The sequence below is a fragment of the Salvelinus alpinus genome, chromosome 22, assembly GCF_045679555.1.
Source record: "Salvelinus alpinus chromosome 22, SLU_Salpinus.1, whole genome shotgun sequence".
NCBI classification, from domain to species: Eukaryota; Metazoa; Chordata; class Actinopteri; order Salmoniformes; family Salmonidae; genus Salvelinus; species Salvelinus alpinus.
In genome coordinates, this window is record NC_092107.1 from 47,909,205 (window position 1) to 47,935,381 (window position 26,177).

The 26,177-nt window shown below is 46.6% G+C and overlaps 1 protein-coding gene across 1 annotated transcript in view; it reads right to left on the reverse strand.

The window, feature by feature from the left end:
- Positions 1 to 10,372: 10,372 nt before the first annotated feature.
- LOC139549576 (protein CASP-like) overlaps positions 10,373 to 26,177 on the reverse strand; it is a 265,164-nt gene continuing 249,359 nt past the window's right edge. Inside the window, 10 exon segments of the mRNA XM_071360212.1 lie at positions 10,373 to 10,456; positions 10,566 to 10,630; positions 10,732 to 10,813; positions 11,989 to 12,044; positions 12,902 to 12,988; positions 16,563 to 16,632; positions 16,634 to 16,671; positions 16,837 to 16,940; positions 21,112 to 21,181; positions 24,443 to 24,579. Coding sequence (XP_071216313.1) covers positions 10,408 to 10,456; positions 10,566 to 10,630; positions 10,732 to 10,813; positions 11,989 to 12,044; positions 12,902 to 12,988; positions 16,563 to 16,632; positions 16,634 to 16,671; positions 16,837 to 16,940; positions 21,112 to 21,181; positions 24,443 to 24,579 — 758 coding nt within the window. The 3' untranslated portion in view covers positions 10,373 to 10,407.

Genomic DNA, 26,177 nt, shown 5'->3' on the forward strand with positions numbered 1-26,177 from the left:
GTCCTAAAACAAGGCTATCTTCCCCCTGGAGATGTCCTAAAACAAGGCTATCTTCCCCCTGGAGATGTCCTAAAACAAGGCTATCTTCCTCCTGGAGACGTTTTAAAACAAGGCTATCTTCCCCCTGGAGACGTTTTAAAACAAGGCTCTCTTCCCCCTGGAGATGTCCTAAAACAAGGCTATCTTCCCCCTGGAGATGTCCTAAAACAAGGCTATCTTCCTCCTGGAGATGTCCTAAAACAAGGCTATCTTCGTCCTGGAGACGTTTTAAAACAAGGCTATCTTCCTCCTGGAGATGTCCTAAAACAAGGCTATCTTCCTCCTGGAGATGTTTTAAAACAAGGCTATCTTCCCCTGGAGATGTCCTAAAACAAGGCTATCTTCCTCCTGGAGGTGTTCTAAAACAAGGCTATCTTCCTCCTGGAGGAGTTCTAAAACAAGGCTATCTTCCTCCTGGAGATGTCCTAAAACAAGGCTATCTTCCTCCTGGAGGTGTCCTAAAACAAGGCTATCTTCCCCCGGGAGATGTCCTAAAACAAGGCTATCTTCCCCCTGGAGATATTTTAAAACAAGGCTATCTTCCCCCTGGAAGTGTTCTAAAACAAGGCTATCTTCCTCCTGGAGGAGTTCTAAAACAAGGCTATCTTCCTCCTGGAGATGTCCTAAAACAAGGCTATCTTCCCCCGGGAGATGTCCTAAAACAAGGCTATCTTCCTCCTGGAGATGTCCTAAAACAAGGCTATCTTCCTCCTGGAGATGTCCTAAAACAAGGCTATCTTCCTCCTGGAGGTGTCCTAAAACAAGGCTATCTTCCTACTGGAGATGTCCTAAAACAAGGCTATCTTCCTCCTGGAGGTGTCCTAAAACAAGGCTATCTTCCTACTGGAGATGTCCTAAAACAAGGCTATCTTCCTCCTGGAGGTGTTCTAAAACAAGACTATATGTATGTGTGAGTGAGTGAGTGAGTGAGTGAGTAAGTGAGTGAGTGAGTGAGTGAGTGAGTGAGTGAAAGAGTGAGTGAGTGAAAGAAAACAGCTGTCATTTATATAGGACCACTTTAAGATGATGCGTAACGTGTACAGTACCAGTCAAAAGTTTGGACACATCTACTCATGGAAAACCTGTCCTAACCCTTCCGCTAACCGGATCAGTACACTGACAATGAGACTGTATCTTACATGGAATCAAGCTTCATCTAAAGTACCAATACCACGTCAAAGTTTGGACACATCTCATCTTCAGAGGAGACTGCATGAATCAGGCCTTTGTGGTCGAATTGCTGCAAAGATACCACTACTAAAGGACACCAATAATAAGACGAGACTTGCTTGGGCCAAGAAACACGAGCAAATGGACATTAGACCTGGGGAAATCTGTCCTTTGTTCTGATGAGTCCAAATTTGAGATTTTTGGTTCCAAACCGCCGTGTCTTTGTGAGACGCAGAGTAGGTGAATGGATGATCTCCGCATGTGTGGTTCCCACCGTGAAGCATGGAGGAGGAGGTGTGATGGTGTGTGGATGCTTTGCTGGTGACACTGTTAGTGATTTATTTAGAATTCAAGGCACACTTAACCAGCATGGCTACCACAGCATCCCATCTGATTTGCGCTTAGTGGGACTATTTGTTTTTCAACAGGACAATGAGCCAAAACACCTCCAGGCTGTGTAAGGGCTATTTGACCAAGAAGCAGAGTGCTGCATCAGATGACCTGGCCTCCACAATCACCCAACCTCAACCCAATTGAGATGGTTTGGGATGAGTTGGACCGCAGAGTGAAGGAAAAGCAGCCAACAAGCATATGTGGGAACTCCTTCAAGACGGTTGGAAATGCATTCCAGGTGAAGCTGGTTGAGAGAATGCCAAGAGTGTGCAAAGCTGTCATCAAGGCAAAGGATTTGTTTAACACTTATTTTGTTACTACATGATTCCATATGTGTTATTTCATAGTTTTGATGTCTTCACTATTATTCTACAATGTAGAAAATAGTAAAAATAAATAAAAACCCTTGAATGAGTAGGTCAAATCAAATCAAATATTATTGGTCACATACACATGGGTTAGCAGATGTTAATGCGAGTGTAGCTAAATGCTTGTGCTTCTAGTTCCCGACAGTGCAGTGCTATCTAACAAGTAATCTAACAATTCCACAACAACTACCTTATACACACAAATCTAAAGGGATGGAATTAGAATATGTACACATAAATACATGGATGAGCGATGTCCGAGCGGCATAGGCAAGATGCAGTAGACGGTATAAGATACAGTATTTACATATGAGATGAGTAACGTGTCCAAACTTCTGACTGGTAGTATGTTATCAGTATGTTTATACCTGATTTATGAAGACAAATATTACAAATCTTTATAACTGCACCATAATAGTGAATTATACTTGTCGGTGTTGAAGTTTTACCACATCGGTCACACAAGAACCCAGACAGGATAATCTCCGATCTGACAGCGGGAGAGGGTTGTTCACCTCCCTGGCTATACAGGAATCTGAAGTACAGGGGGGGGGGGGGGGGGGGGGTGTACCCTCTCATTCTCCCTACCACAGAGCGTAGTCCACACCCACCCAGCCTTTTGATTGACTTCTTCCTCTAAAAAGTGTCTGACGTGGTTGAAGGGGAGATTTAACGCTCTTGGGGGTGTTTGAGGATCAATGTGTGGGTCTTCTCAACCCCCCCCTCTCTCTCTGCCCAGCCAATGACATTCCTTAAATCCAAGACAGAATTCCAGAGGAGCACATCTTATTGATGGGGGTGGGGGGGGGGGCACTTTAAAGCACGTCTCCAAAACGGCCTGTCTGTCACAAGAGTGCCTGGCGACTGCGAGATACCCCTTCCCCCTGAGCTGTAGAGATGGGAGAGATGAGAGAGAGTTGTGGCGGTGAGGCCTCTGTTCTTCCTAGTGACCGAGAACAGAAAAGGCCCAATGAACAGAGCTTACTCAGGCTCCCACAATCCCTCAGCGCCCATTTGTCTCACTGGGGTCATCAACTACATATTTATTGAAGCAGCTAATATATGTGTATGTATGTATGTATGTATGTATGTGTGTATGTGTGTATGTGTGTGTGTGTGTGTGTGTGTGTGTGTGTGTGTGTATTGTGAGTCAAATTGCACCTGATCTCTCACAGAGCTAGTGATTCATTTGATGATATCAGTATGTCTGGGGCCGGGACAGGAGGAGACAACACACAGTGAACCAGACAGACCAGGAGAGACAACACACAGTAAACCAGACAGACAACACACAGTGAACCAGACAAACCAGGAGAGACAACACACAGTGAACCAGACAGACCAGGAGGAGACAACACACAGTGAACCAGACAGACCAGGAGGAGACAACACACAGTAAACCAGACAGACATCACACAGTGAACCAGACAGACCAGGAGAGACAACACACAGTAAACCAGACAGACCAGGAGAGACAACACACAGTGAACCAGACAGACCAGGAGGAGACAACACACAGTGAACCAGACAGACCAGGAGGAGACAACACACAGTAAACCAGACAGACAACACACAGTGAACCAGACAGACCAGGAGAGACAACACACAGTGAACCAGACAGACCAGGAGGAGACAACACACAGTGAACCAGACAGACCAGGAGGAGACAACACACAGTGAATCAGACAGACCAGGACAGACAACACACAGTGAACCAGACAGAACAGGAGGAGACAACACACAGTGAATCAGACAGACCAGGACAGACAACACACAGTGAACCAGACAGACCAGGACAGACAACACACAGTGAACCAGACAGACCAGGAGAGACAACACACAGTGAACCAGACAGACCAGGAGAGACAACACACAGTGAACCAGACAGACAACACACAGTGAACCAGACAGACAACACACAGTGAACCAGACAGACCAGGACAGACAACACACAGTGAACCAGACAGACAACACACAGTGAACCAGACAGACCAGGAGAGACAACACACAGTAAACCAGGAGAGACAACACACTCACAGACAGACCAGGAGAGACAACACACAGTGAACCAGACAGTCAACACACAGTGAACCAGTCAGACAACACACAGCGAACCAGACAGACCAGGAGAGACAACACACAGTGAACCAGACAGACCAGGAGAGACAACACACAGTGAACCAGACAGACCAGGAGAGACAACACACAGTGAACCAGACAGACAACACACAGCGAACCAGACAGACCAGGAGAGACAACACACAGTGAATCAGACAGACAACACACAGTGAACCAGACAGACCAGGAGAGACAACACACAGTGAACCAGACAGACCAGGAGAGACAACACACAGTGAACCAGGAGAGACCAGGAGAGACAACACACTCACAGACAGACCAGGAGAGACCAGGAGAGACAACACACTCACAGACAGACCAGGAGAGACCAGGAGAGACAACACACTCACAGACAGACCAGGAGAGACCAGGAGAGACAACACACTCACAGACAGACCAGGAGAGACCAGGAGAGACAACACACTCACAGACAGACCAGGAGAGTCCAGGAGAGACAACACACTCACAGAGAGACAACACACTCACAGACAGACCAGGAGAGACAACACACTCACAGACAGACCAGGAGAGACAACACACAGTGAACCAGACAGACCAGGAGAGACAACACACAGTGAACCAGACAGACCAGGAGAGACAACACACAGTGAACCAGACAGACAACACACAGTGAACCAGTCAGACAACACACAGCGAACCAGACAGACCAGGAGAGACAACACTCAGTGAACCAGGAGAGACCAGGAGAGACAACACACTCACAGACAGACCAGGAGAGACCAGGAGAGACAACACACTCACAGACAGACCAGGAGAGACAACACACTCACAGAGAGACCAGGAGAGACAACACACTCACAGACAGACCAGGAGAGACCAGGAGAGACAACATACTCACAGAGAGACCAGGAGAGACAATACACTCACAGAGAGACCAGGAGAGACAACACACTCACAGACAGACCAGGAGAGACAACACACTCACAGAGAGACCAGGAGAGACAACACACTCACAGAGAGACCAGGAGAGACAACACACTCACAGAGAGACCAGGAGAGACAACACACTCACAGAGAGACCAGGAGAGACAACACACTCACAGAGAGACCAGGAGAGACCAGGAGAGACAACACACTCACAGACAGACCAGGAGAGCAGGATGAATGTGCAACATCCAACCTCATCAAAAGAGACATCAACAGCACTTGATCAACAGCAAGTGTTCCCATTCATTCCCACAATAATTAAACCATCAGTATCAATCAAAGACATTTCACTGTGCTTTGTAGAGAAATAAATTGGACACAAAGTGCCTGACAGTTAATGTATCCATTTGAAATGTGTCTGACACCAGGTACTCTTCAATAAACACTTCAGGAGACTAAGAGTCTGACTGTAAGTAATATGAATGTTGTTTTTGCCATGAGGCCATGGATCCCAGTGATCAGTAGGTTAGTGCAGCAGCTTCCACTCTGAGACCCAGCTCCAATCCCCACAGTTACCTCCTGTAACCGTCTCACCAAGGACGGTAAGGGGGCCGGGTGAAAGGGGGGGGGGGACAGGCCACAGAGCGGTGCGAGGCGGGGGGGGGGGGGGTTGGGCTCTAGACATCTGATTGGCTGGACAGGGGTTACATGTGTGGGCAACTCAGCCAGATGCTGTCAGAGCGAATCAGAACGCATCGGGAGCGTTCGGCAGGAGCAACCTGACAGAGGACTGTTTCCATGGCAACGACCGGGGGGGAAACCGGTATGAAGCGACTGCATGCTGGGAAAGAGCGATAGAGAGAGGCGGGGTTGTTGTGGGGGAGGAGGTACCGACAGTTCCCTAGGAGATAAAGGGAATGAGGAGGAGTGGTGAAAGATGCTGTCGAAGGATTCATGACCCCCCCCCCCCCCACACCCACCCCCACACACACCCACACCCACACACACCCACACCCACACACACACCCCCCCCCCCCCACACACACACACACACACCCACACACACTCTTTGTACTAATGATCACGGAGAAGAAAAAAATCTTGATTCGTCATTTTCTGAGCTGAGGTACTTAGCAACACAAAATAAATCATCTTGAATGGTGTTGAACCAGTGAATGACATTCCCACAGCTACTAAGACGTGAATGAAGAGGGAAAGCTTCATATAGGCCTTCTGGCCTGAGGAGGAGCAGGTTTGGGGTCAATTCCATTTCAATTCCAGTCACTTCAGAATGTAAACCAAATTCCAATTCCACATTTTTTTCCTAATTGAAAATCACGGGTAGAGAATTGAAATTGGACTTTCAAGTGTACTTCCTGAATCGACTGGAATTGTAACGGAGTTGACCTTTAACCCTGCGGAGTAGTCTTTAAAACAGGGGTTTAAAGTAACAGTGAAAATCATGTTCTGTTAACTCAAACCCGAATAATGTTGTTGACTCTTCCTATATTCGGATTTGTGGCCAAACCATCAATTGGAGAAAATAACACTTCAAAATCCCACTTCAAACTTGTATCACAAACAGACCGTTTAAAAAAATGCTTGCTATTTCCTCTGAGAATGTCATCCTCCTGAGCCGAGGATGCACTTTGCTAGGTTAATGACCTCATATCGTAGCTTATGGAGATCCCAAACAACGTATAAAACAGTCTTAAAATTATCTACGTTGGTTTAGATACGTTTAGATACCTATAAAACACAATACATTTATTTGACTTGGTGAAAATCTGTTTTTTTGGATCTAACTTGCTAAACCACTTTTTTTCCCATGACTCCGTGAAATGATGACCTCTTCCTAAATATTTGGTCACATGATACATTTTGTTTATGGTTTCCTAGAAACAAGGGGTGGCTCAACTTACCCCACTATCCCCTACCATTTTTGGGGGGGAAAGTTAAATGATTGAACTTAAATTCTAATTAATGAATGAATTAATTATAGGTCATATTTCATAGAAATACTGGACATCACTCCTCTGATCTCAACACATTATTTGCAGTTTTGTGATTTCACGTTAACAGGTCATTTGTTATGTATTTTTCAGCAGTGCAGGTTGAATTAAATTACACCCTTATTAGCAGAAGCAGCAGTTCGTATGTATTGTCAACCGTGAGGTAGAAAGACACAGGGAACAGCTTTCTTCCTGCCTGGAGACATAAGAGCACCACTATTCATTACAGTATTTCTGCATGCGCATCTCTATGGACAGAAAGATCCCTTTAGCAACACTGCACAAACAAAACACAATGACAAACAGACAGAGAATGAAAGAGACAGAAAGGGAGAGAGAAATAAGACAGATAATGAAATAAAGACAGAGAGAAATAAGACAGACAGAAACAAGGTAAGGATGAGAGAAGGAGAGCCAGCATGAGGCCAATAAATAATTCAGAGAACGCATTCCTCTATCGCCCTCTGCTGACGGCATGTTGACGGATATCAACGTGTAAGTGTCTGGATTTCAGCTAGTGGGGATGTTGCGTGTGGTCAGACCGCCTTGTTACAGTTTAATGAGCCAGTATGAGTTTTAGGGACGTCGACCTCCATGAAAACTCCTCATCACAACCCTCCAAGGGGACTCCTCACATGAATAATGCAGCCTAATTGAGTCTCCCTCAGACAGAACTGAGATCTGCTGCAAACCCCTACAAACTGTAGACAGGGACCTCTCGTTCCAACACATCAACTGATGGGTGCGTTTGATTGGTAGGGCTCAAGCAACCGACTGTAGACAGGGACCTCTCATTCCAATACATCAACTGACGGGTGCGTTTGACTCGTAAGGGCTCAAGCAACCGACTGTAGACAGGGTCCTCTCATTCCAATACATCAACTGATGGGTGCGTTTGATTGGTAGGGCTCAAGCAACCGACTGTAGACAGGGTCCTCTCATTCCAATACATCAACTGATGGGTGCGTTTGATTGGTAGGGCTCAAGCAACCGACTGTAGACAGGGTCCTCTCATTCCAATACATCAACTGATGGGTGCGTTTGATTGGTAGGGCTCAAGCAACCGACTGTAGACAGGGTCCTCTCATTCCAACACATCAACTGATGGGTGCGTTTGATTGGTAGGGCTCAAGCAACCGACTGTAGACCAAAGTCGAAGAGTGAATTGGGGGGAGGTGCATCTGCGACAAACGAAACGGCAAGGCTCAGATCAACATTTGCCATTGTTTTATAAAAGTTGCCATTGTTTTATAAAAGTTTTTCTTTAAAATGTTAAAATAAACATATCCCAACCCTTCCAGAACACACGCTCACAAACTGAAATAATTTAATAATAATAATAATAATATACATTGTACAATCAATCAGTGAGAGAGCATCAAACGTCACATTCATTTTGTATATATCCGTTGTTAAGGCTACATGAATCCCAGCAAGTTCCTGTTTCAGTCGTCTTTGGTCACGTTCGCATTGGTCGAACAACAAAAAAACACCATAATGATTGGTTGACAATAGACCCTCCCACAACACAGGCGATGCCCGCAGGATGAAGTCGGTGAAGAGCAACTGCAGAAACCATGTAGTCAAAACTTCTTGACCTTTTGATTTTTGTAACGTTCATGCAGGCGCAAGCCTGAACCTGTTTATCCCCATTAATGCGACACACGTTTCAGACTTCACAAAAGTGATCCGCTCGAAATGCTCTGCATTAGTCCGAATACCCTAAAGCGCTGAAGGGTGTGGTTGCGCCTATCCAGTAACCGTCCTTACCTTGTGGGCTTTTGCTGCGTTCAAATCAACTGGGAACTCCGACATCTTCGATTTCTGACTTCGGTGCGTTCAAGACAACTTAGAACTCTGAAAAAACGAGCTCCGACTGGGTAAAAAAAATAATCTCTTTGAACGATCTGCCTACTCTGACATCTTTCTAGAGCTCAGATCTTCTGACCTGAAGCTCACTGACGTCATGATTTCACCTCGTTCCCAATTGTCTTGGACGCACCATTAGTACCTGTGTGATGCAAATTATGACCTTTATCATGCAATAAAACACTATGATAAAACCAATTTTAAGTCCCATACTGTGACAACATTGACATTCCCTGTTAACGTCAAGCATTTTGACTTCAATATGACCTTCTGAAACAAAATGGGGCATCAGACCTTTTGACACCACGTGATGACATCACTCAGTGTGACGTCTTTATGCATCTGACACCACATCATTTTGACAATGATCATTGTGACATTATGATTCACAATGTAACAGCCATAGAATTAGGAATTAGAATAGTAATGAATATGATCTCTATGATATAATCTATAGAAATGGATTCTATTTCTATTGTGACATCACTCATTGTGACCAATCACCAGGTGACACAAACACATAGGTAAATGCCTAGTTTATTTAGAAGGATAGATAGATGTGACAGTGACATGGAGGGAGAATAGATGTGACAGTGACATGGAGGGAGAATAGATGTGACAGTGACATGGAGAGAGAATAGATGTGACAGTGACATGGAAGGAGAATATCCATCAAGCTAGGAACCAAAGACCCCTCAACACAAGCACATCACCCCTATTCATCTGACTGGAAACAACGTCCCTGTCCGGCCATCCCAACTAAGAAAACAACATGTCACGAAACAGATACACTTCAACATAAGATACAAGCTAAATCATAGTGACAATTCAATGAAATTCAGATATTTCTAGCAATTACAGGTGCTGTGATAATTCTTCGACATTTTCCTCAACGATGTACTCTCAATGAGGGAAATCTAAAAGCCAAGGAAAAATAACTTCATCTTTAATCAACATCTCTTAAATTGTCTCGTAATATTTAATCCCTTAACAAATATACATGCGCTTTCACAGTATTCCCAACACCCTAACATAGCCGTATCGAATGATAACAAACACCCCTCTTGTCAATCAATACTTCATTCATCAAAATTAATATCAGTACAGGAGACTACAGTTAATATCAGTATAGGAGATTAGAGTTCATATCAGTATAGGAGATTACAGTTAATATCAGTATAGGAGATTACAGTTCATATCAGTATAGGACATTACAGTTCATATCAGTATAGGAGATTACAGTTCATATCAGCATAGGAGATTACAGTTAATCTCCCCCCCCCCCCCCCCCGAAGAAGAGAGCAAGCCTACCCCCTAGTGGTTAAAAGCAGCTACTGCAAAAAATAAAGCTGTTCTTCCTGTCAAACCAACTCAGGAAAAAAACTCAGACTTGGAAAATAGTGTTGAACGGTCCACCCAACTCAGAATTCCTAGTCGGGAATTCTGGCATCTTTCTAGAACTCCGACTTTCTGACCTGAAGATCACTGACGTCATGAACTGACCTAGTCCGCCCCCCCCCCCCCCCCACCCACCAGTTGTCTTGAAAGCGTCACAGGTTGTCCCCGTTCTCATGAAAACGATGCAGGTGATCCGAGTACCTGAGAAACAGACAGAGGGGAGGAGATTGAAAGATTCGAGGCAATCCTAACTAATATCCCAAACACACCGCTGTTCTGCTCGCGGGAAGGAAGACAGAATGAAACTCACTTCTTAGCACAGAAGGCAGAGCAGTCTCGACCGATGCTCTCACTCCAGGCAGTCTCATAAAGCACCTGAGAACACACACAAACACACATTATGACATCAGCAAACATCTCTGAATAGCCAATGGGCACCGGGGTGGTGGGAGGTGAAAGGTCAAAAGGCTACATACCAGGAAGACCAGGCAATGCAGGAAGAGGGTGTAGAAGAATGTAATGGTTCTGGCCATCTTGTTGGAGAGAATGCTACGACCCGAAAACACATGGGTGAATTACAACCCATTTGATCACACATTACACATATCTATCTGTGTGTATGACTCACCAGGCTGAGGGTAACCTTGTTACATATCTATCTGTGTGTATGACTCACCAGGCTGAGGGTAACCTTGTTACATATCTATCTGTGTGTGTGACTCACCAGGCTGAGGGTAACCTTGTTACATATCTATCTGTGTGTATGACTCACCAGGCTGAGGGTAACCTTGTTACATATCTATCTGTGTGTGTGACTCACCAGGCTGAGGGTAACCTTGTTACATATCTATCTGTGTGTATGACTCACCAGGCTGAGGGTAACCTTGTTACATATCAATCTGTGTGTGTGACTCACCAGGCTGAGGGTAACCTTGTTACATATCTATCTGTGTGTATGACTCACCAGGCTGAGGGTAACCTTGTTACATATCTATCTGTGTGTGTGACTCACCAGGCTGAGGGTAACCTTGTTACATATCTATCTGTGTGTGTGACTCACCAGGCTGAGGGTAACCTTGTTACATATCTATCTGTGTGTGTGACTCACCAGGCTGAGGGTAACCTTGTTACATATCTATCTGTGTGTGTGACTCACCAGGCTGAGGGTAACCTTGTTACATATCTATCTGTGTGTATGACTCACCAGGCTGAGGGTAACCTTGTTACATATCTATCTGTGTGTGTGACTCACCAGGCTGAGGGTAACCTTGTTACATATCTATCTGTGTGTATGACTCACCAGGCTGAGGGTAACCTTGTTACATATCTATCTGTGTGTATGACTCACCAGGCTGAGGGTAACCTTGTTACATATCTATCTGTGTGTGTGACTCACCAGGCTGAGGGTAACCTTGTTACATATCTATCTGTGTGTATGACTCACCAGGCTGAGGGTAACCTTGTTACATATCTATCTGTGTGTATGACTCACCAGGCTGAGGGTAACCTTGTTACATATCTATCTGTGTGTGTGACTCACCAGGCTGAGGGTAACCTTGTTACATATCTATCTGTGTGTGTGACTCACCAGGCTGAGGGTAACCTTGTTACATATCTATCTGTGTGTATGACTCACCAGGCTGAGGGTAACCTTGTTACATATCTATCTGTGTGTGTGACTCACCAGGCTGAGGGTAACCTTGTTACATATCTATCTGTGTGTGTGACTCACCAGGCTGAGGGTAACCTTGTCCCAAGGACTGAGGCTCAGGTATCTATGGTGGCGTTCCTGTAAACACACACGATGAGTCTCAAAAATAAAACTACTGACCGATACACACTACTACATACTGACCGATACACACCACTACATACTGACCACTACACACCACTACATACTGACCAATACACACCACTACACACCACTACATACTGACCACTACATACTGACCACTACACACCACTACACACCACTACATACTGACCAATACACACCACTACATACTGACCAATACACACCACTACACACCACTACATACTGACCACTACATACTGACCACTACATACCACTACATACTGACCAATACACACCACTACATACTGACCACTACATACTGACCACTACACACCACTACATACTGACCACTACATACTGACCAATACACACCACTACATACTGACCACTACACACCACTACACACTGACCAATACACACCACTACATACTGACCACTACACACCACTACACACCACTACATTCTGACCAATACACACCACTACATACTGACCACTACATACTGACCAATACACACCACTACATACTGACCAATACACACCACTACACACCACTACATACTGACCAATACACACCACTACATACTGACCACTACATACTGACCAATACACACCACTACACACTGACCAATACACACCACTACATACTGACCACTACACACCACTACACACCACTACATTCTGACCAATACACACCACTACATACTGACCACTACATACTGACCAATACACACCACTACATACTGACCAATACACACCACTACATACTGACCAATACACACCACTACATACGGTCCGATACACATACTAATCTAACTAGACATGTGAGTGTTCAGTAACATGTTGTCCTCACCCTCTTGCTGAAGGAGGCGAAGGGGTCCAGTCTCTCCTCATACTGGGAGGAGTAACACACTGTAACCGTGTCATCACTGCCTCCAGCCTATAGGGGGAGACAGAGAGTCAGGAAGTCAGTCCAGCCTGTAGGGGGAGACAGAGAGTCAGGAAGTCAGTCCAGCCTATAGGGGGAGACAGAGAGTCAGTCAGGAAGTCAGTCCAGCCTATAGGGGGAGACAGAGAGTCAGTCAGGAAGTCAGTCCAGCCTATAGGGGGAGACAGAGAGTCAGTCAGGAAGTCAGTCCAGCCTATAGGGGGAGACAGACAGTCGGTCAGGAAGTCAGTCCAGCCTGTAGGGGGAGACAGACAGTCAGCCAGGAAGTCAGTCCAGCCTGTAGGGGGAGACAGACAGTCGGTCAGGAAGTCAGTCCAGCCTGTAGGGGGAGACAGACGGACAGTCAGGAAGTCAGTCCAGCCTGTAGGGGGAGACAGACGGACAGTCAGGAAGTCAGTCCAGCCTGTAGGGGGAGACAGACGGACAGTCAGGAAGTCAGTCCAGCCTGTAGGGGGAGACAAACAGTCAGTCAGGAAGTCAGTCCAGCCTGTAGGGGGAGACAGACAAACAGTCAGTCAGGAAGTCAGTCCAGCCTGTAGGGGGAGACAGACAGTCGGTCAGGAAGTCAGTCCAGCCTGTAGGGGGAGACAGACAGTCAGTCAGGAAGTCAGTCCAGCCTGTAGGGGGAGACAGACAGTCAGTCAGGAAGTCAGTCCAGCCTGTAGGGGGAGACAGACGGACAGTCAGGAAGTCAGTCCAGCCTGTAGGGGGAGACAGACGGACAGTCAGGAAGTCAGTCCAGCCTGTAGGGGGAGACAGACGGACAGTCAGGAAGTCAGTCCAGCCTGTAGGGAGAGACAGACGGACAGTCAGGAAGTCAGTCCAGCCTGTAGGGGGAGACAGAGAGTCAGTCAGGAAGTCAGTCCAGCCTGTAGGGAGAGACAGACAGTCGGTCAGGAAGTCAGTCCAGCCTGTAGGGGGAGACAGACGGACAGTCAGGAAGTCAGTCCAGCCTGTAGGGGGAGACAGAGAGTCAGTCAGGAAGTCAGTCCAGCCTGTAGGGAGAGACAGACAGTCGGTCAGGAAGTCAGTCCAGCCTGTAGGGGGAGACAGAGAGTCAGTCAGGAAGTCAGTCCAGCCTGTAGGGAGAGACAGACAGTCGGTCAGGAAGTCAGTCCAGCCTGTAGGGGGAGACAGAGAGTCAGTCAGGAAGTCAGTCCAGCCTGTAGGGGGAGACAGAGAGTCAGTCAGGAAGTCAGTCCAGCCTGTAGGGGGAGACAGACGGACAGTCAGGAAGTCAGTCCAGCCTGTAGGGGGAGACAGACGGACAGTCAGGAAGTCAGTCCAGCCTGTAGGGAGAGACAGACAGTCGGTCAGGAAGTCAGTCCAGCCTATAGGGGGAGACAGACAGTCGGTCAGGAAGTCAGTCCAGCCTGTAGGGGGAGACAGAGGGACAGTCAGGAAGTCAGTCCAGCCTGTAGGGAGAGACAGACGGACAGTCAGGAAGTCAGTCCAGCCTGTAGGGGGAGACAGACGGACAGTCAGGAAGTCAGTCCAGCCTGTAGGGGGAGACAGACGGACAGTCAGGAAGTCAGTCCAGCCTGTAGGGGGAGACAGACGGACAGTCAGGAAGTCAGTCCAGCCTGTAGGGGGAGACAAACAGTCAGTCAGGAAGTCAGTCCAGCCTGTAGGGGGAGACAGACAAACAGTCAGTCAGGAAGTCAGTCCAGCCTGTAGGGGGAGACAGACGGACAGTCAGGAAGTCAGTCCAGCCTGTAGGGGGAGACAAACAGTCAGTCAGGAAGTCAGTCCAGCCTATAGGGGGAGACAGACAGTCGGTCAGGAAGTCAGTCCAGCCTGTAGGGGGAGACAGACAGTCAGTCAGGAAGTCAGTCCAGCCTGTAGGGGGAGACAGACAAACAGTCAGTCAGGAAGTCAGTCCAGCCTGTAGGGGGAGACAGACAAACAGTCAGTCAGGAAGTCAGTCCAGCCTGTAGGGGGAGACAGACAAACAGTCAGTCAGGAAGTCAGTCCAGCCTGTAGGGGGAGACAGACGGACAGTCAGGAAGTCAGTCCAGCCTGTAGGGGGAGACAGACGGACAGTCAGGAAGTCAGTCCAGCCTGTAGGGGGAGACAGACGGACAGTCAGGAAGTCAGTCCAGCCTGTAGGGAGAGACAGACGGACAGTCAGTCAGTCCAGCCTATAGGGGGAGACAGACGGACAGTCAGGAAGTCAGTCCAGCCTGTAGGGGGAGACAGACGGACACTCAGGAAGTCAGTCCAGCCTGTAGGGGGAGACAGACGGACAGTCAGGAAGTCAGTCCAGCCTGTAGGGGGAGACAGACGGACAGTCAGTCAGGAAGTCAGTCCAGCCTGTAGGGGGAGACAGACGGACAGTCAGTCAGGAAGTCAGTCCAGCCTGTAGGGGGAGACAGACGGACAGTCAGGAAGTCAGTCCAGCCTGTAGGGGGAGACAGACGGACAGTCAGGAAGTCAGTCCAGCCTGTAGGGGGAGACAGACAAACAGTCAGTCAGGAAGTCAGTCCAGCCTGTAGGGGGAGACAGACGGACAGTCAGTCAGGAAGTCAGTCCAGCCTGTAGGGGGAGACAGACGGACAGTCAGTCAGGAAGACCGCAGCAGACCAAATATTGCAACAGACCAAATATTTTCCTATGGTCTGCGACTAATGAATAAACACCTGCTCTTCTAAAGTGATGGGTGACTAGCTACCTACTCACTCTGCCAGGGTAGCTCTGGAGGAACCTACTCACCTGCCAGGGTAGCTCTGGAGGAACTACTCACCTTGCCAGGGTAGCTCTGGAGGAACTACTCACCTTGCCAGGGTAGCTCTGGAGGAACCTACTCACCCTGCCAGGGTAGCTCTGGAGGAACCTACTCACTCTGCCAGGGTAGCTCTGGAGGAACCTACTCACCTTGCCAGGGTAGCTCTGGAGGAACTACTCACCTTGCCAGGGTAGCTCTGGAGGAACCTACTCACTCTGCCAGGGTAGCTCTGGAGGAACCTACTCACTCTGCCAGAGTAGCTCTGGAGGAACTACTCACCCTGCCAGGGTAGCTCTGGAGGAAACTACTCACCCTGCCAGGGTAGCTCTGGAGGAAACTACTCACCCTGCCAGGGTAGCTCTGGAGGAAAATACTCACCCTGCCAGGGTAGCTCTGGAGGAACCTACTCACCCTGCCAGGGTAGCTCTGGAGGAAACTACTCACCCTGCCAGGGTAGCTCTGGAGGAAACTACTCACCCTGCCAGGGTAGCTCTGGAGGTACCTACTCACCCTGCCAGGGTAGCTCTGGAGGAACCTACTCACCCTGCCAGGGTAGCTCTGGAGGAACCTACTCACCCTGCCAGGGTAGCTCTGGAGGAAACTACTCACCCTGCCAGGGTAGCTCTGGAGGAAACTACTCACCCTGCCAGGGTAGCTCTGGAGGAAACTACTCACCCTGCCAGGGTAGCTCTTGGAGGAACTACTCACCCTGCCAGTGTAGCTCTGGAGGAAAATACTCACCCTGCCAGGGTAGCTCTGGAGGAACCTACTCACCCTGCCAGGGTAGCTCTGGAGGAACCTACTCACCCTGCCAGGGTAGCTCTGGAGGAACCTACTCACCCTGCCAGGGTAGCTCTGGAGGAACTTGATTTTCTCGTAGAGCTTGATGTTGTCGGCACGCAGGCTGTCTCTGCAGGGCCTGCATGGTCACCTGCACGGAACGACTCTCCTGGAGGACACAGAGAGGGAGGGAGGTTAAACAAGAGTGTGGGAAAGTCCGAGTGTGTGTGTGTGTGTGTGTGTGTGTGTGTGTGTGTGTGTGTGTGTGTGTGTGTGTGTGTGTGTGTGTGTGTGTGTGTGTGTGAGAGAGAGAGAGGGAGGGAGAGGGACTCACAGCCTCCAGCTCCTGGTTGCGTGAGCGGAACCGCTCTCTCTGGCTGGAGATTATGGAGAGGAGAGAGTCCATCTGGCCTTGAGGCAGCTCCCCCTGGGGTAGGCCTGGGGGGGGGGGGGCACAGCAGTGTTAGATAGATAGATACACACAGCAGTGTTAGATAGATAGATACACAGCAGTGTTAGATAGATAGATACACACAGCAGCGTTAGATAGATAGATACACACAGCAGCGTTAGATAGATATACACACAGCAGCGTTAGATAGATATACACACAGCAGCGTTAGATAGATAGATACACACAGCAGCGTTAGATAGATATACACACAGCAGCGTTAGATAGATAGATACACACAGCAGCGATAGATAGATAGATACACACAGCAGCGATAGATAGATATACACACAGCAGTGATAGATAGATAGATACACACAGCAGCGTTAGATAGATATACACACAGCAGCGTTAGATAGATAGATACACACAGCAGTGATAGATAGATATACACACAGCAGTGATAGATAGATAGATAGATACACACAGCAGTGATAGATAGATAGATAGATACACACAGCAGCGTTAGATAGATACACACAGCAGTGATAGATAGATATACACACAGCAGCGTTAGATAGATAGATACACACAGCAGCGTTAGATAGATATACACACAGCAGCGTTAGATAGATAGATACACACAGCAGTGATAGATAGATATACACACAGCAGCGTTAGATAGATAGATACACACAGCAGCGTTAGATAGATAGATACACACAGCAGCGTTAGATAGATATACACACAGCAGCGTTAGATAGATATACACACAGCAGCGTTAGATAGATAGATACACACAGCAGTGATAGATAGATAGATACACACAGCAGTGATAGATAGATATACACACAGCAGCGTTAGATAGATAGATACACACAGCAGCGTTAGATAGATAGATACACACAGCAGTGTTAGATAGATAGATACACACAGCAGTGATAGATAGATAGATAGATAGATAGATAGATAGATAGATAGATAGATAGATACACACAGCAGTGATAGATAGATATACACACAGCAGCGTTAGATAGATAGATACACAGCAGCGTTAGATAGATAGATACACACAGCAGCGTTAGATAGATATACACACAGCAGCGTTAGATAGATAGATACACACAGCAGCGTTAGATAGATATACACACAGCAGCGTTAGATAGATATACACAGCAGCGTTAGATAGATATACACACAGCAGCGTTAGATAGATAGATACACACAGCAGCGTTAGATAGATATACACACAGCAGCGTTAGATAGATATACACACAGCAGTGATAGATAGATAGATACACACAGCAGCGTTAGATAGATAGATACACACAGCAGCGTTAGATAGATATATACACACAGCAGCGTTAGATAGATATACACACAGCAGCGTTAGATAGATATACACACAGCAGCGTTAGATAGATAGATATACACAGCAGCGTTAGATAGATAGATACACAGCAGCGTTAGATAGATACACACAGCAGTGTTAGATAGATATACACACAGCAGCGTTAGATAGATAGATACACACAGCAGTGTTAGATAGATAGATACACACAGCAGTGTTAGATAGATATACACACAGCAGCGTTAGATAGATAGATACACACAGCAGTGATAGATAGATACACACAGCAGTGTTAGATAGATAGATACACAGCAGTGATAGATAGATATACACACAGCAGCGTTAGATAGATATATACACACAGCAGCGTTAGATAGATAGATACACACAGCAGTGTTAGATAGATAGATACACACAGCAGTGTTAGATAGATAGATACACACAGCAGTGATAGATAGATAGATACACACAGCAGCGTTAGATAGATATACACACAGCAGCGTTAGATAGATAGATACACACAGCAGTGTTAGATAGATATATACACACAGCAGCGTTAGATAGATAGATACACAGCAGCGTTAGATAGATAGATACACACAGCAGCGTTAGATAGATAGATACACAGCAGCGTTAGATAGATATACACACAGCAGCGTTAGATAGATAGATACACAGCAGCGTTAGATAGATATACACACAGCAGCGTTAGATAGATATACACACAGCAGCGTTAGATAGATAGATACACAGCAGCGTTAGATAGATATACACACAGCAGCGTTAGATAGATAGATACACAGCAGCGTTAGATAGATAGATACACACAGCAGTGTTAGATAGATAGATACACACAGCAGCGTTAGATAGATATATACACACAGCAGCGTTAGATATACACACAGCAGCGTTAGATAGATAGATACACACAGCAGTGTTAGATAGATAGATACACACAGCAGTGATAGATAGATATATACACACAGCAGCGTTAGATAGATATATACACACAGCAGCGTTAGATATACACACAGCAGCGTTAGATAGATAGATACACACAGCAGTGTTAGATAGATAGATACACACAGCAGTGTTAGATAGATATATACACACAGCAGCGTTAGATATACACACAGCAGCGTTAGATAGATAGATACACACAGCAGCGTTAGATAGATAGATACACAGCAGCGTTAGATAGATAGATAGATATACACACAGCAGCGTTAGATAGATATATACACACAGCAGTGATAGATAGATAGATACACACAGCAGCGTTAGATAGATATACACACAGCAGCGTTAGATAGATAGATACACACAGCAGCGTTAGATAGATAGATACACACAGCAGCGTTAGATAGATAGATACACACAGCAGCGTTAGATAGATAGATACACACAGCAGTGATAGATAGATAGATACACACAGCAGTGATAGATAGATATACACACAGCAGTGATAGATAGATATACACACAGCAGTGATAGATAGATATACACACAGCAGTGATAGATAGATATACACACAGCAGTGATAGATAGATACACACAGCAGTGATAGATAGATAGATACACACAGCAGTGATAGATAGATAGATACACACAGCAGCGTTAGATAGATAGATACACACAGCAGCGTTAGATAGATAGATACACACAGCAGTGATAGATAGATAGATACACACAGCAGTGATAGATAGATACACACAGCAGTGATAGATAGATAGATACACAGCAGCGTTAGATAGATATACACACAGCAGTGATAGATAGATACACACAGCAGCGTTAGATAGATATACACACAGCAGTGATAGATAGATACACACAGCAGCGTTAGATAGATATACACACAGCAGTGATAGATAGATAGATACACACAGCAGCGTTAGATAGATAGATACACACAGCAGTGATAGATAGATATACACACAGCAGTGATAGATAGATAGATACACACAGCAGTGATAGATAGATATACACACAGCAGTGATAGATAGATAGATAGATAGATACACACACACAGCAGCGTTAGATAGATAGATACACACAGCAGTGATAGATAGATAGATACACACAGCAGCGTTAGATAGATATACACACAGCAGCGTTAGATAGATAGATACACACAGCAGCGTTAGATAGATAGATATACACACAGCAGTGATAGATAGATATACACACAGCAGTGATAGATAGATATACACACAGCAGTGATAGATAGATAGATACACACAGCAGCGTTAGATAGATAGATACACACAGCAGCGTTAGATAGATAGATACACAGCAGCGTTAGATAGATATACACACAGCAGCGTTAGATAGATAGATACACAGCAGCGTTAGATAGATAGATACACACAGCAGTGTTAGATAGATAGATACACACAGCAGCGTTAGATAGATATATACACACAGCAGCGTTAGATATACACACAGCAGCGTTAGATAGATAGATACACACAGCAGTGTTAGATAGATATATACACACAGCAGCGTTAGATAGATATACACACAGCAGCGTTAGATAGATAGATACACACAGCAGCGTTAGATAGATATACACACAGCAGCGTTAGATAGATAGATATACACACAGCAGTGATAGATAGATATACACACAGCAGTGATAGATAGATAGATACACACAGCAGCGTTAGATAGATAGATACACACAGCAGCGTTAGATAGATATACACACAGCAGCGTTAGATAGATAGATATACACACAGCAGTGATAGATAGATATACACACAGCAGTGATAGATAGATAGATACACACAGCAGCGTTAGATAGATAGACACACACAGCAGTGATATACACACACAGCACACACAGCTACTAAGACATACTGTACCTGCGAACATGGCAGTGGCCTCTTTGATTGGCTCAGGGATGGTGTCAATCATGCTAGTCAGGTCAGCCCCCTGGTAGAGAAAACATCAAATCAATCTTTATTTTAAAATTGCAACAAACTTTACAACAATAAGATAAGAAAATATTAAACATGGGAACATTTGGGTTTAAGGCCCGATTCTGACATTTTTAGACTTAAATCCATGTTAAGTCGTCTGAATAGGCCACTATTTTTGTATTTATTATGGATCCCCATTAGTTCCTGTCAAGGCAGCAGCTACTCTTCCTGGGGTTTATTATGGATCCCCATTAGTTCCTGTCAAGGCAGCAGCTACTCTTCCTGGGGTTTATTATGGATCCCCATTAGTTCCTGTCAAGGCAGCAGCTACTCTTCCTGGGGTTTATTATGGATCCCCATTAGTTCCTGTCAAGGCAGCAGCTACTCTTCCTGGGGTTTATTATGGATCCCCATTAGTTCCTGTCAAGGCAGCAGCTACTCTTCCTGGGGTTTATTATGGATCCCCATTAGTTCCTGTCAAGGCAGCAGCTACTCTTCCTGGGGTTTATTATGGATCCCCATTAGTTCCTGTCAAGGCAGCAGCTACTCTTCCTGGGGTTTATTATGGATCCCCATTAGTTCCTGTCAAGGCAGCAGCTACTCTTCCTGGGGTTTATTATGGATCCCCATTAGTTCCTGTCAAGGCAGCAGCTACTCTTCCTGGGGTTTATTATGGATCCCCATTAGTTCCTGTCAAGGCAGCAGCTACTCTTCCTGGGGTTTATTATGGATCCCCATTAGTTCCTGTCAAGGCAGCAGCTACTCTTCCTGGGGTTTATTATGGATCCCCATTAGTTCCTGCCAAGGCAGCAGCTACTCTTCCTGGGGTTTATTATGGATCCCCATTAGTTCCTGTCAAGGCAGCAGCTACTCTTCCTGGGGTTTATTATGGATCCCCATTAGTTCCTGTCAAGGCAGCAGCTACTCTTCCTGGGGTTTATTATGGATCCCCATTAGTTCCTGCCAAGGCAGCAGCTACTCTTCCTGGGGTTTATTATGGATCCCCATTAGTTCCTGTCAAGGCAGCAGCTACTCTTCCTGGGGTTTATTATGGATCCCCATTAGTTCCTGTCAAGGCAGCAGCTACTCTTCCTGGGGTTTATTATGGATCCCCATTAGTTCCTGCCAAGGCAGCAGCTACTCTTCCTGGGGTTTATTATGGATCCCCATTAGTTCCTGTCAAGGCAGCAGCTACTCTTCCTGGGGTTTATTATGGATCCCCATTAGTTCCTGTCAAGGCAGCAGCTACTCTTCCTGGGGTTTATTATGGATCCCCATTAGTTCCTGTCAAGGCAGCAGCTACTCTTCCTGGGGTTTATTATGGATCCCCATTAGTTCCTGTCAAGGCAGCAGCTACTCTTCCTGGGGTTTATTATGGATCCCCATTAGTTCCTGTCAAGGCAGCAGCTACTCTTCCTGGGGTTTATTATGGATCCCCATTAGTTCCTGTCAAGGCAGCAGCTACTCTTCCTGGGGTTTATTATGGATCCCCATTAGTTCCTGCCAAGGCAGCAGCTACTCTTCCTGGGGTTTATTATGGATCCCCATTAGTTCCTGTCAAGGCAGCAGCTACTCTTCCTGGGGTCCAGCAACAGTTATATACAGTTTAAAATATGACATGACATTACATTTCATAACACTTTACCCAATACATTGTGTGTTGCCTCAGACCACTACTGTACAATACAACATCCATGTATATGTGTGTGTAGGGTGCCTGTCTTATCATGTGTGTGTAGAGTGCCTGTCTTATCATGTGTGTGTAGGGTGCCTGTCTTATCATGTGTGTGTAGAGTGCCTGTCTTATCATGTGTGTGTAGGGTGCCTGTCTTATCATGTGTGTGTAGAGTGCCTGTCTTATCATGTGTGTGTAGGGTGCCTGTCTTATCATGTGTGTGTAGAGTGCCTGTCTTATCATGTGTGTGTAGAGTGCCTGTCTTATCATGTGTGTGTAGGGTGCCTGTCTTATCATGTGTGTGTAGAGTGCCTGTCTTATCATGTGTGTGTAGGGTGCCTGTCTTATCATGTGTGTGTAGAGTGCCTGTCTTATCATGTGTGTGTAGGGTGCCTGTCTTATCATGTGTGTGTAGGGTGCCTGTCTTATCATGTGTGTGTAGGGTGCCTGTCTTATCATGTGTGTGTAGGGTGCCTGTCTTATCATGTGTGTGTAGGGTGCCTGTCTTATCATGTGTGTGTAGGGTGCCTGTCTTATCATGTGTGTGTAGGGTGCCTGTCTTATCATGTGTGTGTAGGGTGCCTGTCTTATCATGTGTGTGTAGTGCCTGTCTTATCATGTGTGTGTAGAGTGCCTGTCTTATCATGTGTGTGTAGGGTGCCTGTCTTATCATGTGTGTGTAGGGTGCCTGTCTTATCATGTGTGTGTAGGGTGCCTGTCTTATCATGTGTGTGTAGAGTGCCTGTCTTATCATGTGTGTGTAGGGTGCCTGTCTTATCATGTGTGTGTAGGGTGCCTGTCTTATCATGTGTGTGTAGAGTGCCTGTCTTATCATGTGTGTGTAGAGTGCCTGTCTTATCATGTGTGTGTAGTGTGCCTGTCTTATCATGTGTGTGTGTGTCCTATTTGCATCCCAGTGATGGGGAGTGGTGTCGCAGGGTCAGAGAGGTGAAGGGTCAGAGAGGTGAAGGGTCAGGGAGGTGAAGGTTCAGAGAGGTGAAGGTTCAGAGAGGTGAAGGGTCAGAGAGGTGAAGGGTCAGAGAGGTGAAGGGTCAGAGAGGTGAAGGGTCAGAGAGGTGAAGGGTCAGAGAGGTGAAGGTCAGAGAGGTGAAGGGTCAGAGAGGTGAAGGGTCAGAGAGGTGAAGGGTCAGAGAGGTGAAGGGTCAGAGAGGTGAAGGGTCAGGGAGGTGAAGGGTCAGAGAGGTGAAGGTTCAGAGAGGTGAAGGGTCAGAGAGGTGAAGGGTCAGAGAGGTGAAGGGTCAGAGAGGTGAAGGGTCAAGGAGGTGAAGGTCAGAGAGGTGAAGGGTCAGAGAGGTGAAGGGTCAGGGAGGTGAAGGGTCAGGGAGGTGAAGGGTCAGAGAGGTGAAGGGTCAGAGAGGTGAAGGGTCAGAGAGGTGAAGGGTCAGGGAGGTGAAGGGTCAGAGAGATGAAGGGTCAGAGAGGTGAAGGGTCAAGGAGGTGAAGGGTCAGAGAGGTGAAGGGTCAGAGAGGTGAAGGGTCAGGGAGGTGAAGGGTCAGAGAGGTGAAGGGTCAGGGTGGTGAAGGGTCAGAGAGGTGAAGGGTCAGAGAGGTGAAGGGTCAGGGTGGTGAAGGACTAACGTCTGCATCGGGGCGTAACATGGAGGACATGGTCTGGATGCTGCTCAGGTCGTGTTCCAGTTTGAGGATGAGCGCTCTCTGCTCGGCGCTGCTCTGGACCGCAGACGAGAACTCTAGCTGCAGGTCTGCATAGCGTCCTACGGAGGAAGGGACACAGAGGACAGCGGGTCAAACACACGACATCACAGACCACCGCACACGGATACAACACACGACGACTTCCAGTCCTACGTAGCATGTCCATCGTTCAGGTCACATGTCGCTCCCCAGTCAAGTCACTTACTGGTTTCAAAATGTCAACAGCCATGGGTCTCCCATCAATCCACGAGACATTCTACCTAGCATTCTACCTAGCATTCTACCTAGCATTCTACCTAGCATTGGCGGACCTACGCCTTCAGCGGGAACAGAAACCTTCCAATAAGTTGTACCCACCCCCCCCCCCACCATTTTGTTTTGACAGAAAACATCACTCTTAAAGCATCCGACATGATATATTCTGTTGTCGGACCATCGTAGTTGTAGTGAATTAGGAGCGATACATTTTGATGAGATTAAGAATGAATCAAAACAAAACTGGCCTCTCTTCGGGCTGACAAACAAAGAGACAAAACTTGCATGAACAACATGACACACAGCATACAATAATGCACAGTTCACACAACGTGTGGTAGCCAACACCACTAACACCAATAACAGTGTCACATCAAAAGGTTACAGGCTCATGGTGCTGATAGGACAGCCACCATCATACCTGTGCAGTCTGTCTGTGTCTCTCTCGCTCTGTCTCTCTCTGTCTCTCTCTCGCTCGGTCTGTGTCTCTCTCTCTCTCTGTGTATCTCTCTCGCTCCCTGTGCGTGTCTCTCTGTATGTCTCTGTGTCTCCCTCGGTCTCTCTCCCTCTCTGTGCGTTTCTCTGTCTGTATGTCTCTGTGTGTGTTTCTCTCTCTGTGTGTCTCTCCCTCTCTCTGTGTCTCCCTCTCTCTCGGTCTCTCTCCCTCTCTGTGCGTTTCTCTGTCTGTATGTCTCTGTGTGTGTTTCTCTCTCTGTGTGTCTCTCCCTCTCTCTGTGTCTCCCTCTCTCTCGGTCTCTCTCGCTCCCTGTGCGTGTCTCTCTGTATGTCTCTCTGTGTGTGTTTCTCTCTCTCTGTGTGTGTCTCTGTCTGTATGTCTCTGTGTGTGTTTCTCTCTCTGTGTGCGTTTCTCTCTCGCTCTCTGTGTGTCTCCCTCTCTCTATGTGTGTCTCTCTCTCTGTGTGTCTCTCTCTCTCTGTCTCTGTGTGTTTCTCTTTCTGTATGTCTCTGTGTGTGTTTCTCTCTCTCTCTCTGTGTGTCTCTCCCTCAGATAGTTGCTGCTTTACTGGCAGGTCAGTTATTATTTGTTGTCATTTAGCAGATGCACTTACCAAGAGCGACTTTCAGGAGCAATTAGCGTTAAGTGCCTTGCTCAAGGGCACAGCTGCATATTTTTCACTTAGTCGGCTCTGGGATTCAAACCAGCAACCTTTTGGTTACTGGCCCAAGGCTCTTAACCACTAGGTTACCTGCCACCCCAGGTAAAAGACGAGGGGAAACGAGGTCAACAACGTTATTGCAGCGTATTATGGCAGTCACATGCTTCAATAGGGAAGGAGATGGCAACAAGGAATTCTCAAACATCATTGGAAACAAAGAATAGACAACACCACCATTGTATGTTTGTATAAAATACATTTACTTCAACTATCACACCGAGGGT